General features: G+C 40.3%; 1 protein-coding gene across 3 annotated transcripts in view; it reads right to left on the bottom strand.

Moving 5' to 3' along the window:
* The window catches only part of CEP78 (centrosomal protein 78), a 35,789-nt gene extending 29,921 nt beyond the window's left edge, over positions 1–5,868 (bottom strand). For 2 of the 3 annotated variants that reach the window (XM_045562699.1, XM_045562700.1), the window contains exons 1-4: positions 5,339–5,868; positions 2,651–2,823; positions 2,485–2,557; positions 1,333–1,436 (exon numbers count right to left, since the gene is read on the bottom strand). In XM_045562699.1, the coding sequence (XP_045418655.1) occupies positions 1,333–1,436; positions 2,485–2,557; positions 2,651–2,823; positions 5,339–5,591 (603 nt within the window). In that variant the 5' untranslated portion in view covers positions 5,592–5,868. The remainder of the gene's footprint in view (positions 1–1,332; positions 1,437–2,484; positions 2,558–2,650; positions 2,824–5,338) is intronic. The other variant, XM_045562702.1, reaches the window with a different exon arrangement.
* Between the last annotated feature and the right edge of the window lie 10,221 nt (positions 5,869–16,089).

Below are 16,089 nucleotides of genomic sequence, written 5' to 3'. Positions count from 1 at the left end.
TTCTCACATATATCTTTGGGTAGGTACACCAACTTTAGAGACCTGGAATATGCAAAGCCAGGTTGATAGGCCTTAGGAAATTGGTGGCTTGAATTTTAACCACAGATATTACCTTAAAGACATATAATCAGTTTAGTTTCTCTGTTCATAAAGTAAATTTCAGTAACAGGGAACACTGACTTTAAAAGAGAAAAAAATCTTATTACATTCTTAAACAACAAAAGACTCAAAGCTCCTATGATACTCTCAAAGGAAAATTGTTAGTGTCATTTTTCTATTAATAATAACCGTATAAAAGCAACAAGAGGAAATAACAGCAAACACTTACATAGTGTTTATTATGTGCCAGGCACTATTTTATACACATTAGTTCATTTAATTCTCAAAATGATTGACAAAGGTTTTCTTATTATACATATTTTACAGATGAGGAAACTGAGACACAGAGAGGTTAAGTAATTTGCCCGTGGTCACAAGGCAGGGAGATCTGGGATTTTAACCAAGGCTGTCTGGCTTCAGAATCCACACTCTTGACCATTATCTATCCCAGGGGTCAGTGGGTTTGCTCGGTAAAGGCCCAAAAGCAAGCATTTTCAGCTTTGTAAGTCATACAGTTTCTTTTGCAATTGTTAAACTCTCCAGGAGTAGTGTGAAAGTAGCCACAGTTACTATGAAAACAAATGGGCATAGGTATGTTCCAAAAACTTTATTTACAAAAATAAGCAATGGGCTGGATTTGGTCCACAGGCCATAGCCTGCCTATCCCTGATCTACACCATCAAACTACTAAAAAGGCTTCAGATCAAATTATTAAGTAATTTTAGACCTAAATATAGTAGTTTTAACCAATATAAAGTTGTTAAATCACCTTTAAAATTGTTGTTTTAAAAATCTGTATTTATGTTCCTGGTGGGCCTTATCAGGAAAGGAAAAAATAAATAAATAAATAAATAAAATCAAAAAACCTGTATTTACAAAATGTTAATGTAGTGATTTTATTAGTTTATAAACTACAGTAGTTAACAAATATTTGAGTCATTTAAAGGCTGTAACAGCATAAACTTTCAGTGCCACAATAAACATTTTCAATAACTAAAAGTACGCAAAAGTATTGCTCATAATGTATGGTATTTTAAATCTCTTATTTCTAGGATTAAGTACATGATCTTTACTAAATGGTAGAACCTCAAACTGAAAACTGGTCATGTTCATTCAACAAAACTGTAACCACCACATGCATCAAAAGACAAAAATAATTGCCATCTTGTATCAAAACATTTGTGTGCCTCAATCACATAATATGTTTTCACAAAATTTTGAACATAAAGTCACCTTTAAGATCTTGGCCATGTGATCTGCTCCCTGCCATGTCAGATTACACCCCGTGAAGTTGACTGTCTGAAGAGTGATAGAGCTCTTTATACCTTGACAAATAACTAAAAGGAAAAAAAGATCACATACACAGTAAGATGAAGAGCCTATACAACCTTGATTTATTTGCTTTTCTTGTGTCTATTCTAGTTTATAGCTGTATTCTTAAAATCACCATCTACAATCTTCCCAAGCAACTGATGGATTGGGACATTCTAAAATATGTCAGTTATAAAGTGTTGCTCCAGTTTACACAATAGTTTAACTCTATTTAGATGCTAAAATTGAGTAACCTGAATATTGCAAACTTATTCCAGACCACACAGTAAAGTATTATATACCTTTTGAGATATATGAAATAAAAAGAAAAATCTAAAAAGCCTAAGTCTCTTCCTATTTTCATTTCCAACATCAGAACTCAATCTTGATTATCAATCAACAATTTAGTGTCAACTATAAACCCGGAATTTTATTAGGTGCTATACCAGAGCACCTAATCTACTAGAACAAAAGAACATAGAGGACCTCAAACTCTGTTCCCTCAAATGGACGCAGACTTCTTTACCCCTCCAGACCACTATTCCACACAACAAACACTCACTAATTCTTCAGGACCCCAGTCAACCGTCACCTTCTGTGATGACTTCCATGACTCCCCAACTCCACTGAGTTTTCCAGTCTTTTATATGCTCCCACAGCACTTTGTAAATATTTTCTATTTTGGCACATACCACAATGCATTAAAATTGACAGTATATGGATGCTTTAACTACCTAAAATAATGATGATTTTTCTCTTTACATTTTGCTTCTGTCCTTCCCATAAATATTTCTTAAAGAAAAACTTTAAAAGATGAACAAATGTAAAAAACAGAGAATATCAAACAGTACATATTTGTGTGGTCTGTGGCTTATCACAACCTTAAGTAAAAAGTAGTTCAGAGAGTATTCAGCATGACAAGCTTTCATGGCAGACATGAGACTGCAAGGTTTGAACAGGCACAGGAGGCAGTCCAGACAGAAGCAGCAGTAAGAAAAAGGTACAGACAAGAATTAACATGGCATGTAGGGAACCAGTCTGAGGGGAAGAGAGTTAATTAAGATTTAAACTCACTTTCTAAACCTCCATCTCCAATTGGACAATTTGCAAGAGACAGGTGCACCAAAGAAGCCGATTTATTCAATCCCTTTAATGAGGGGAAAAAGTTAAAAATTTATTGAGTTGTTTTCCTCCAAAAGTAACTATCAAATGTTTTCAGGCCATGTTGCAGAAAGCTTACCTTTGTTAAAACAGTTAAATCTCTCTCTCTCAGAACTAGTCCATTTAGCTCCAGGTTCCTTAGCACACTTGATATACTTAAGCAGCCTTTAAGAGCTTTACATAACTGGAAGGTCACATCTTTGAATCTTATTGCAGGAACACGACTTCTGTAAACTTTATTTATGTCAGAACCTAAAGCAAAGTTATGGTAAAATTAGTGATTTCAACCATAGAGTTTATCATTAAAAAGCTTCTGCTCTGTGTTAAGACACAGTCCTCTTAAGGAGGGATACATGTAAACTCAACCCCCATGAGATATGCACAAACTATATATAGAGAGGTTCTTCTGGAAGCAAAGAAGTTGCACCTAAGGGATGGCTTCAAGATACCCTGAAGTTCAATCTAGAAAGATGAGAATGACTACATGGGAGCAGAGTGGGTGATGCATTAACCATAGAGGGAGCAGCATGTACAACGGTAGCCAAGCCTGACACCTGCAGTGCACTGTAAATACTGCAGGTGGAGATGACTAAAGCCCAGAGGAGTAGCAGGAAAAGAGTCAGAAATTAAAATTGGGAGGGTGAAGCAAGCCTGGGAGAGAGTTGGCTTTTATGCCACAGGTGATGAGGACCAGGGCTACCACTGACACATTAAGGATGCCCCTGGCAGTTTAGAAAACTGTGCCTCACTGCTGCAGGGCCAAATAAAGGGAATGATTAGAAAACACACCCCTTCCTCAGGGCCAACTAACCCATGAGGCTTGACAGTGCACAGCTCGGATATCAGCGGCTCTGTGCAGAGCACAAGTTGTGCAACCAACACACACTGGTCCCAGGTGGGCATGTCACTTTAAGCATATCTTTTCATTTCAGAAAGATCATTTGAACCAAAGTAGGCAAATGAATTGAGAAAAACCTAGTTCAGGGGCAGCAAAACCAGCTAGGAGCTTCTGCAACGGTCCAGGCAAAACAATATCTAAGAGGTTAAACCTACAACCTAGACCTACTGGATGCAAGAGATAAAGAAGGTTCAGTGAAGAGTATCTGAAGAGAAATGGTCTGTAATACATTTTTCTTACATTCAGTGCAAAATACTAGGCAAGATCAAGTACCCTAGCCTTGACTCCAAGGTTCCTCCCATCTTTATTTTGGTTTTTGTCGTGACTTTGGTTAAGTAAAGGCCCTTCAGAAGTACAGAACGGCTCCTACACCTCAATAAGATGCAGAGAATAATCTGACTTCTCTTCAGCAGGGGATGTGCTGAACTGTCCTCACAAAAGAGATAGATGCTGCTAACCCCAGAGCCTAGAAAAGGGCCAGGCACATGACAAGTGGTCAGGTTTTTTTTTTTCCTTCCTTAAATAAATCAACAATTATTTCCTCTCCTAGATCTTCACACCCTCTCTCTCAGATGGCTACTTTCCCTCAGCTTATAAATACATTCAAGACTATCCATTTAAAAAACATCTTTAAGACTTAACAATTTCCTGGATCTTCTTTGTGGGCAACCTAGGTCTCTTCCATGCCTTGAAACACCTGTCCTCCCACAAAGCCCAGATCTGTACATCTTGGGCCCATACCTGCCTAGCAGACACATGTGGATGCCCCATAGGCACCACTTAAAACAATAATCATGAACTATGATCCTCTTCCCACCCCCAATCCTTTCCAGCTCTGTTGGGTCTCATGGAAAGATGCTGCCTTCCCTGGTCTAACTGGGAGAATGGATGGGGTCACCAGGCCTCATCCATTTTCTTAGATGTCTGAAATCCAGCCCTTCCTTTCCATATCTTATTCTGGAGCATTAGATTACAACAATTCATCCTTCTCATTTTAATTTGCTCTCCACATGGAGGTCAGAGTGAGCTCCTGTGGAAAGTCCGTCTCACCATCCTTCAGTGGTTTCCAACCTTCAGGATAAACATCAAACTCCTTGACAAGACAAACAAGGACCTTTCCTATTTGTCCCCCATCAGGTTTCCAGCCTCAACTCTCTCTGCTCTTTCTCAAACCCTAAATTCCAGTCCTGTGCCTCAGCTTGCCATACTCTCTCCTATTCCCAAGACTTTTGCACAAACTGCTCCCTCTGATTATCTGGCTAGCTTCTACAGGGAGGTGTCTCTCTTATGCACAAAATGCTACGCCAAGTGCTAGAAGGAATACCATTATTCTGTCATGTCATGATTTACCTAATATGTTTTCCGAATAATCAGAGGGTTTGGATCCCTAATTATACCACCTTACATCTGTAAATGGCTTATATTTGTGAAGCACCCTACAAAATTCTTACAGACACATGTAAAAAACGAAGACAAAGGCTAGGATGTATTAATTTCCTAACTGCTTAATTCTCTATTAGAAAAAAAAGTTATTCAATAAAATAGGTGACATCTGTCGAATGTTTAATGACGTCCCAAACTGTGCTAAGGGCACCACAAGCATCAGTAACTCGGAGAACCTTTGCAATCACCGTGTAACGCGGGTCCTGTTAGGAAGCCCATGTTAGGGTTGAGAACACTGAGGCCCAGCGACCGTGAGTGACTCACCCAGGGTCCCCCAGCTGGTAAGTGTCCCAAGCCGCATGGCCGGTCTACCACACACATGCCCCGGCACTGGACACCAGTTAGGGCCCCGGCTCCCCCTTGGACCTGTCTAAACACCCACTTGGTCGCGCCGACCGAGAGGCACCGGTAGCGGGAACCACAAACCTGTTTCCCCAAGCCACGGCTGGAAGAAGCTCTTGATAGAGATCAAGGGCAGGTCTTTATTCATCTTGAGGGTGCTGAGCAGGGGCGCCCAGTCCACGGCGCGGAGGCGGTCGGCGTTGAAGTCCAGCACGCCCTCCCGCAGGCAGGCGCGCACGGCGGGCAGCGGCACCGCGTCCTGCAGCGCGCACAGGTACTCGTAGTGCGAGAAGAAGTCCCCCGCGCTGTCGCGGCGCAGCTTCACCGAGTCGATCATGGCCAGAGGGCGGCCTCGGGGGATGCCCGCCGCGGAGACGTCGCCCGCACCAGAGCCCCGGGTCGCCGCCCGGCCGCTCCAGCACCCACAGCCAGGCGGCGGCGGCGGCGGCGGCCCCACACGGTGTGCAGGAGCGGCGGCTCGGCCAGAAGACGCAAGCCACGGGCCCCAGACTAGGCCGCCCCTCAACGTCGCGCTCCCGCGCTGCCTCCCGCCCCGCGGCTCCGGCCGTTGGCGCCCGCCTCACAGTTCTCTGCAGGAGCCGCCGCGGTTCAAGTCGGCGGGCGGGAGCCGGCGGGGCGGTGCGCGCAGACGCCAGCACGCTCGCTGTGCGCCGGCACGCAGGCCCCGCCTCCGGGGGCGGGGCGTGGGCCGGGAGTGTGGGCGGGGCGTGGGCCGGGAGTGTGGGCGGGGCCCAAAGATGGTGGTACGACAGATTTCAGGGTTTGTGAAAGGGTTTACTGATCGATCCGAATAAAAGTGAGATGTGGATGTGACCACGCATTTCTTAAAAAATAGTCTAAATTTCTAAGGAACGTGTCTGTGCTTATAGTGCCCAGGACAGAGACTACACTCAATAAGGGATGTATGAACGACTGAGTGAACTTCCTCTGTCCATGAAATCTTTTATGTCTGTGTTAATTTCTACAAATAACTCTTAGTTTCTGTAGTTTCTACATACCTCGCACAGTTGTTGGCAAATTGTAGAGTGTTGTATAAATTCAGGACTTTATTGTGTTTGCTATGAATCACTTTGTATTGTACTGATGATGATGTTTGCTAACTCCCTGATAACTAGTACTTTGTGTCCTAGGCCTTATTTTCAGCACTGTGAGTATGTATTCATTTCATTTTCTTAACATCTCCACAAGGAATATGCTATTGTATTCCACTTTACAAAAGGGGAAACTGAGGAACAGAGAAGTTAAGTAACATACAGCTAAGTGGAAGAACTCAGAATTGGCCTCAGAACCTGTATTGTATCCAGTGTCTAGAACAATGATAATCCTCTGGTGAAACCTTAGACATTGTCTTTACAGCATTCCTCTTACACCCACTACATTCTGGAATCCTTAACTTGCTACCAACACACACGCTCGCTGTAGCTCCACTAAAATTCCCTAGTTATGGTCAACAATGACTTTTACGTGCAACGTGTGCAAATTATGATAAGCACTCGTACATCCACAAACTAGCTAAAGAAATGAAATCACACCATTTCTGTTGAGGAACCCTGTGTAACCACCCTCCCAATCACACCTGACCTGGAGATAAACTGCTCTTCTGAACTTAGTATTCATCATTGCAATGTATGTCTTTATATTTCTGCTACATATGTAAGTAAACAGCACATAATTCTATTACGTTTTCTTCTTCTGCTACTTTAATTTGTTACCTTTGCTAGGTTCATTCATGTTGACATGCAGAGTTCTAGTTCATTTGTTTTCCCTGTTGTGTAGGATTTCCATGTAGGAATATACAACAATTTGTCTATTTTTCTGTTAATGGAGATTTAAATTGTTTCTAATTTTCAGTACGATTTATTTGTTGCTATATTCATTGTTTTAGTCTCCAGCATCATTTAATGTAGTTGTCCATTACCTTCTTAAAGTTCCTTCCTCCCTGTTTTCCATGAAGCCACCTGATTTTTTTTTTTTTTAACCTCTCTAATTCCTTCTTCTCAGCCTCACTCTTGGCTTCTTTTGCTTACCTATTCCAAATGCTGCATCCTTCAGGTTTCCATCCCCAGCTTCCACCCTTTCAGACATTTCATAATGTCTCTGGGCGATCTTATTTTCTGCTCAGGCTAAACTTCCCCCTCCAGGCAGATGATTCCTAACAAAGATAATTTTCTCCATACATCAAATTGGCTCCTGGAAAGCCAAAGACTTCTTGTTGCCCTCAGGATCAGTTCTGTATTCCTTAGCTTAAAATACAGGCTGCATCATAATTTGACTACCTCTCTTGTCTTATTTCTTGCTACATTCCTCCTTGTATGTCTTCTCTAGGCACATGGAACTGCTTGAAGTTCCTGATGTTCTGTTGTTCCTGCCTGGGCTTTTACACATGCTTTGGAGTACCTTTACTTCATGGGCCAACTTCAATTTTTTTCCCAGCCTTGGTTTGTGAGCACCTTCCCTGGGAGGCCTTTTCCCCCTAATCTTCATCTCTCCTCCACTACTTGTTTAGTGCCTTACTGCTCTATGCTCTGACATCCCTTAGTGCATCCAATTGTAAGCATCTTTTTAGATGGTTTTCCTTCCATAATCTGTAAGCCCTTTGAAGGCAAGGATTATGTCTCATTCATTTATATTCTCTATACCTAGCACAGTATTGGTACAGAGGAAGTGCTGAATAATGGCTACTGGAACATTCTATTCTCCCTACAAATATCACCAGCACCTTGTGGCCACTGTCTATGAATGCAGCTCAGGAAAGACTTCATCATATTAAGTAATAATTTAACAAATTAACTTAACATTTATTTTTCCTGAGCTTACTTATTTTCAGTGTGGCAAGATTTCTTTTAAGCCTTCCCTGATAATCTCTTCTTTGCTTCAGTTAAATTATGGCTTAATAATGGCTTCGGTTCTCCTTTCAGCATCTGGTGGGTTCACCAACATGCTTCTGTGAACACTGTGAATGAAAATTGCCTCTGTAGCACCTCTGGGGTCCTCTGACAAGCCAGGCTCACCCTTGGCCAAGACAAAATGCCTTGGCTTCCTGCAAGTACATGACTTAGGAGGGACATGCTACTGAATAGTATAACAGATGGGACTCCTTCTTCAGGGTGTCCAGTGAGTGACTGTTTGACTAGAATACAGTTAAATAGTATGATTTAACCTCTTATTCACTGTACTTTACTCCCAGTCAATCCAAATAACATTATACCCAGATTTCCTAGCCAACTTACCTTGCCGCTGAACCACAATGCTAATGTTATCTGCTCATCCCTAACATTCATCCTCTCTGTACTTGCTTCCAGAGCAGTGTGTTTCATTGGGTCCAGTCACTGAGCAATGTCAACCTGGTCAACAATATAAGCTATCTTATTTTAACTGAAATTCCCATTCCCCTCCCTATGGCTATTCTTATTGGCTGTTCCAAATCTCCTCCACTCTTCATGTTGCCACTGCACTCTGTTTTATGCCCCTTTCTCTCACCTGAAAAGGACACCTAATTTCACCAGGAAAACAACATTTGGAACACACACATCCTTGTCTTCTTTCTTCTAATTCTAGTTGCCTTCCGATCTGTGCTCCATAATGCAGCCACCACCACCTCTTCTTCAAATCCTTCTGTAACTTCTCATTGCTTTCAGGATAAAGACAAAAGTCACAATGGTGCTCTATTCAGTGTGGAGTCCACAGACTGGCTGCTGGTTGAGAACTTACTGTTCTCATAAGATAAGGAGTTCACTTCAGAATGGCAATCACATCTGCACTAAATGTACTATTTAGATCAGCAGGCATTTTTTTCTGAACAGACTTTTTTTTTTTTTTTAGACAAAGTCTTGCTGTGTCACCCTAGCTAGAGTGCAGTGGCATCATCATAGCTCACTGCAAACTCAAGCTCCTGGGCTCAAGTGATCTTCCTGCCTCAGCCTCCCAAGTAGCTGGGACTACAGGCACACACCACCATGCCTGGCTAATTTTTTCTATTTTTAGTAGATACAGGGTCTTGCTGTTGCTCAGGCTGGTCTTGAACTCCTGAGCTCAAGCGATCCTCCCACCTCAGCCTCCCTGAGTGCTGATTACAGGTGTGAGCCACCACGTCCAGCCTAAACAAGACTTTCTTGATGAAAGAAGCAATGTGGGCCGGGTGCCATGGCTCACACCTATAATCCCAGCTCTTTGGAAGGCTGAGGCACGAAGATTGTTTGAGACCAGGAGTTCAAGACCAGCCTGGGCAACATAGGAAGATCCTGTCTCTACAAAAAAAATTTAAAAAATCAGCCAGATGTGGTGGCACACATCTGTAGTCCCAGCTACTTGGGAGGCTGAGGTGGGAGGATTGATCAAGCCCAGGAATTTGAGGTTGTAGTGAGCTGTGATCAGGCCACTGTACTCCAGCCTGGGAGACAGAGTAAGACCCCATCCCTAAAATAAATAAAGAAAAAAAGAAAGAAGCAATGTGTTGAGTTACATTCTAGCATATGATCCTTCTCTCATTGTGCACTGGCACTTTGAGTTGCACTAGTCTACAGGGTGCTGCATCCCCTGGACAGAGTATGGTCTCTGCAGCCATGTCTTATGCTCCAGCCCCTTTCATTCTTAGCAGTCCAGCCCACAATGGCCTCCTTTCAGGCATGTAGACTTACAGTGGATCACTGTCAATGCTGTCCTGCCTGCATGAAATGTCCTTCCCTTTAATCTGCACCTAATTAACACCTAATCATCCTTCTCATCTCAGTTTATGTGTCACTTTGTCCAGGAAGCATTCCCTTCCTCCCTGACTCATCAAATTTCCCACTGTGAGCTCTCATATAACACCATGTAACTATCGTTCATAGCCTTCATCATAGTTCACATTCATTTTAAGATAAACGTTTACCATGTGGTCTATGAGGAAGGGATCATGTCTGTTTTGCTTACTTATGCATTCCCACCAACCAGTATAATTCCTTAAAATGTTTATTAAATAAATGAATAAATGTATCCAACCAGTTTCCAAGACCTGACAATTTAGCCTTTATAGCAGCAGTCCCCAACGTTTTTGGCAGCAGGGACCAATTTCATGGGAAACAGTTTTTCCATGGACCAGGGAAAGATGCAGCTTTACAATTGAAGTAAGATGTTCACTTGCCACTATAAAGCCTGCCACTAAATAGAGCTTAATTGTCACTTGCCACTCACTGATACGGTTTTGATATGAGTCTGCAAGCAATCAATAATTGATTTATTACGGTCTCTGTGCAATCAAACCTCTCGGCTAATGATAATCTGTATTTGCAGCCTCAGCGCTAGCATCACCACCTCAGCTCCACCTCAGATCATCAGGCATTAGATTTTCATAAGGAGAACGCAACCTAGATCCCTCACATGAGCATGCGCAATTTACAGTAGGGGTCACGCTCCTATGAGAATCTAACGCCCCAGCTGATCTGATAGGAAGCGGAGCTTATTCGATGATGTGATCGATTGGGAGCAGCTGTAAATACAGATGAAGCTTTGCTTGCTCACCCGCTGCTCACCTCCTGCCGTGCGGCCCAGTTCCTCACAGGCCACTGACTGGTACTGCTCTCTGAGGCCCAGGGTTGGGGACCACAGCTTTATAGCATCTCTCATATTCTTTTTCTCCTTCTATTTGCATTGCCATTACTTCAATTTCACCATTTATTCTTTTACACCTGGATTATACTTATTGCTCCAGAAAATAGCATGTCTTCCTATATTCAGATTCTCCCTACAATCCTTATTACCTCACCCAAGGTTCTTTGATTATGCCATTGCTCTGTTCCCAAACTTCCCATGATACCCATTGCCAACAGAATATATCCCAAACTGTTAATATTAACACCAAAAACCCTCCATAATCTGACTTTCCAGCCTTTGTATCTCATAGGTCTAATTGTCTCTACATCTTTGCCCTTCCAACTCTCCCTATTAAAATACTATAAATTCTTCTGGTCACTACCATATGCAGCCTTCTTCGGGAAAACTTCACTGTGAATCCAAGCAAGATGTGGTTCCCTTTTCTTCTCTGAACTTGCTACTGGTTTAATAGGACACATTTGAAACTACCATGAAATGTCTGTATCTTATCTCCTCCTCTGGAATCTACACTCCCTGAGAACTGAGACCTCTATGTTCTGTGCAGCAAGTATTTTATACAGGGTCAATCTAATCAGCAAATATTTGGTGAATGAATGAATGTCTGTGAGAAGGTGTTCTCTGGTTTTCTTTTTCTACTTTCAAGGTTCTGTAGTTTAGAGCTATGTTTAGACAATGTGCTGCTTCATAGCAACACAATGCCCGAGCTCACAGAGAGTTGCAAGTAGCTGTTAGGAGCATCCCTTCCTCATTTTAGGACAGCTTGTTCTCCCTTTCAAGTGGAGAGAGCAAGATCCAATATTTATTGAGTGGCTTTGTTCATTTGGCATTTGGAGGCCCTGGGTGCACCAGGGCTGTACACAGAGTGAAATGCCCATTTTGATTGTAATTTCCGCTTGTGAATAACTGTTATCCACAAAGATGTTCCTTTACAATTTTTCGTTCTCTTAGATTCATAAAAAGCATTTTATACCAGGAGAAATTCAACAGAAATAACTTTGCATGATATTTAATAAAAGTTTAGGAAGATGTTTTAATAGTGCATTACCAAATTTATTTGGGGCAACTTTAACCATTTGAAATGTGTTGGGGAGCTACCAAGAGTTCAAGAATTCTCAAATTTCTGAGTACACAGTTGCTTCACATGTAGGCACAGTGGTAATACCTGTATAATGATTTGGAGGATGTTGTATTTGTTAGTTCTTGCAGCAATAATGCTGTGGAACAAACCACTTCAAAACTCAATGACATAAATGACAAGAATTTTTTTTTTTTTTTATATCTATGGGTTAGATGTAGTGACTCTGTTTTAGACCTCCAGATGGCTGGTTTTGCTCCATACTTTGGGTCCATTTGAGGTCTGTTCTGCACATCTCACTCAGAGTTCAATGTGGGGCATCAGTTCCCAGAGCCCATGGTAGCTGAATCACGTTCATGAAACGCAAGAGGTGAGCCCAACCACACAAGCCCAATTTGCACTCCCTTTACAGAATTTACTGACTCAATTATATAGGGTGTGGTGGATTTTCAACCACAAGTATCACCTACTGCCTCAGAGATTAAACTGGGCATGACATTACAAGTCACACTGTTAAGAAGACTACAGGGCTGGGGAAAGAGAAAGGATTTCAAAGACCTTCTTCCTCCCTCATCAAAGAGAGGTAGGGAATCTGCCCACTGACATAGCTTATCATTCCTACAGTCTACAAACAACTAGCAACTGAGAAAACCACCACACCAAGGATATCTATAAGCAAGGCATCCATCCAGAACCTAGACTCCTTCAAAGTACCCACAAGCAAAGCCAAAGGTTCTCACCCAACATATGCTACAAATACACCCATATGAATGAGGTGAGAGGAAAAAACTCTATTTAAACAAAATAAATCAAAAAATAAGAAGCAACAGCTGCTGCAGATGAGAAGGAATCAGTGAAATAACTCCAGAAGTATGAAGAATCAGAGCAAAAATTCACCCCCAAAAGGGAACACCAGCTCTCTAACAATGGAAACCAACCAAAATTTTGCAAGTGGTGAGAGATATGGATCCTGTTTCAGTCTTCTGCTATCCAATTTTCTCAGCACCATTTATTGAATAGGGATTGTTTTCTCCAGTGTATATTGCTGTCTAATTCTCAAAGATCAGATGGCAATATGTGGATGGTTTTATATCTGGGTTCTCTGTTCTGTTGCATTGGTCTATGTCTCTATTTTTGTGCCACTACCATGCTGATTTGGTTACTATAGCTTTTTAGTGTAGTTTAAAGTCTGGTAAAGTGACGCCTCCAGATTTATTCTTTTGCTTAAGATTGCTTTGGATATTCAGGCTCACAAAAATTAATTCAAGACGGATATTAAACTTAAATCTAAGACATTAAACCATAAGAATTCCAGAAGAAAATGTTGAAAAAAACTCTTCTAGATATTGGCCTAGGCAAAAAATTTATGAAGAAGACCCCAATGGCAATCAAAGTATCAATGAAAATAAATAAATGGGACTAGATTAAATTAAAAAGCTTCTGCACAGCCAAGGAAACAATCAATAGAGCAAATAGACAACCTACAGAATGGGAGAAAATATTTGCATGCTATACATCTAATAAAGGGGTGATAACCAGAATCCGCAAAAAAAAAAAAAAAAAAAACTCGAGCAATTTAGCAAGAAAAAATCATCATACAACCCCATTAAAAAGCAGACAAAGACATGAACAGAAGCTTTTCAAAAGAAGGTAGACTAATGCCCAATAAACATGAAAAAATGCTCAGTGTCAACTAATCATCAGACAAATGCAAATCAAAACCACAATGAGTTATCACCTAACCCAGGTGAGAATGTCTTTTATCAAAAAGACTCAAAACAATAGATACTGGCATGGATGCAGAGATAAAGGAACACTTATACACTGTTGGTGGGAGTGCAAACTAGTGCAACCTCTATGGGATATAGTATGGAGATTCCTCAAAGAACTAAAGGTAGACCTACCTTTTGATCTAGCCATTCCACTACTGCGTATTTACCCAAAGGAAAAAAAAGACATTCTATAAAAAAGACATCTGCACTTGAATGTTTGTAGCAACACAATTCACAATTGCAAAGATGTGGAAACAACAACCCAAGTACCCATCAATATATGAGTAGATTGATAAAATGTGGTATACATATATCATGGAGTACTATTCAGCCATAAAAAATGGTGAACTACCTCTTGTATTATCCTGGATAAAGCTGGACCCCATTCTTCTAAGTGAATTATCACAAGAATGGGGGAAAAAGCACCACATGTACGCATCATTAAATTGGTACTGATTGATCAACACTTAAGCACACCTATGGAAATAACATTCATCAGGTGTCGGGCAGGTGGGAGGGGGAAGGAAGAGATGGCTAAATGTACACCTAATGGGTGCGGTGCATGCTGTCTGGGGGATGGGCATGCTTGTAGCTCTGACTCAGGTGGTGCAAAGGCAGTTTATGTAACCAAAGTGTTTGTACCCCTGTAATATTCTGAAATAAATAAATAGTTCTAAAAATGCAAACAAAATTGCAAAGATGTGGAATCAACTCAAGTGCCCATCAATTCATGAATGGATTCATAAAATGTGGTATATTACACCATGGAGTACTACTCAGCCATAAAAAATGAATTAATACCTTTTGCAATAATCTGGATGCAACTCCAGACCATCCTCCTAAGAGAAGTATCACAAGAATGGAAAAACAAACACTATTAAACTGGAACTAATCAATCAGCACTCATATGCACAGAAAAAAGTAAAACTCAATGGAAATCATGCAGATGGGATAGAGAAGGTGGGGATGGGTGAAATCATACCTAACAGGTACAATATACACTATCTGGGTGATGGGCATGCTTGTAACTTTGGCTCAAGCAGTACAAAAGTAATCCATGTAACCAATACATTTGTGCCCCCATTATATTCTGAAATAAAAAAATAAAATAAAATGAACAATATGAACTAAAACAAATTTGTCAATGAAATATTATTCAATCATAATAGGAAATAAAATATTGATACATGGTACAACATGGATGAACCATGAAAGCATTGTGCAAAATAAAAGAAGCCACTCACAAAAGATCACAAACTGTATGATTCCATTTATACTACATGCCCAGAATAGGCAAGTATGTAGAGACAAAGTAGATTGGTGGTTGCTTATGCTGAGAAGGTTGGGGAGAATGGAGAATGACTACTAATATGTAATGCGTTTCTTTGGTGGGGGATAAAAATCTTCTTAATTTGGATTGTGGTGATGCTTGCACATCTTTGTGAATATACTAAAAACAACTGAATGGCATATATATTAAATAGGTAAAATTATGGTATGTGAATTATAATAAAGCTGTTAAAATTATGATAAATTTTATCAATTTGAAAATCCATCCAAAATTACAAATTCTTAACAAAAATGTAACCTGACCCAAGGAATAAAGGAATATCTAATAATCCTATATTTATTCAAAAAAATTTTTTGAATAATTAAAAACTTTTCCAAAAAATGATATCCAGGGATAACTGCTTTCCTGGTAGATTCTTCCAAATAGTTAGGGAAGAATTTATAGCAATGTTATGTAAAAATCTTCCAAGAAACAGAAATGAAAAAATAATACTGTTCAAATCTTTTTATGAAGCCAGCCTAAGCTTCACCCCAACGCTGAAAAGACTATCTCAAGAATAGGATCACAAGCCAGTCTCTATTCTGAACAGGCATGCAAAAATTCTAAAGTACGAACTATGTCTATGGTATGTGAAAAAATAATACATCACAAACACATTGCTTTTATTTTAGTAATGCAAAGTTGATTTCATGTTCAAACATAAAACAGATCTCAGGGATGAATTAGAATGAGCAAAAAAATCATTTAGAAAAGAAGTCTAAACCAGGAGAAACATATGAGTAAATAAACACAACAGATGATGACTTACAAAAAATAGATAAAGATTATGGAATATTCTAAAATTTTTAAACTAACAAAAAGAGATAGTTAAAAATGATTCAAGAGAAAGTTACAAATATTGGATATTTTTTAAAAATAAAATATGCAAATGATAGGAGTCCCTAAAGAACAAAATCAAAACCAAAAAACAGAATACTGACAGTATAATTCAAGAAACTTTTCCAAAATAACAATAGTAATAATAATAGAAACTGCATATTGAAAGAGTATATCACATAGCTGAGAATATCAAGCCAGAGGAACA

This window comes from Lemur catta, chromosome 10 (genome assembly GCF_020740605.2).
Source record: "Lemur catta isolate mLemCat1 chromosome 10, mLemCat1.pri, whole genome shotgun sequence".
Classification (NCBI taxonomy): Eukaryota; Metazoa; Chordata; class Mammalia; order Primates; family Lemuridae; genus Lemur; species Lemur catta.
This window is presented reverse-complemented; position numbering and strand designations above follow the sequence as displayed.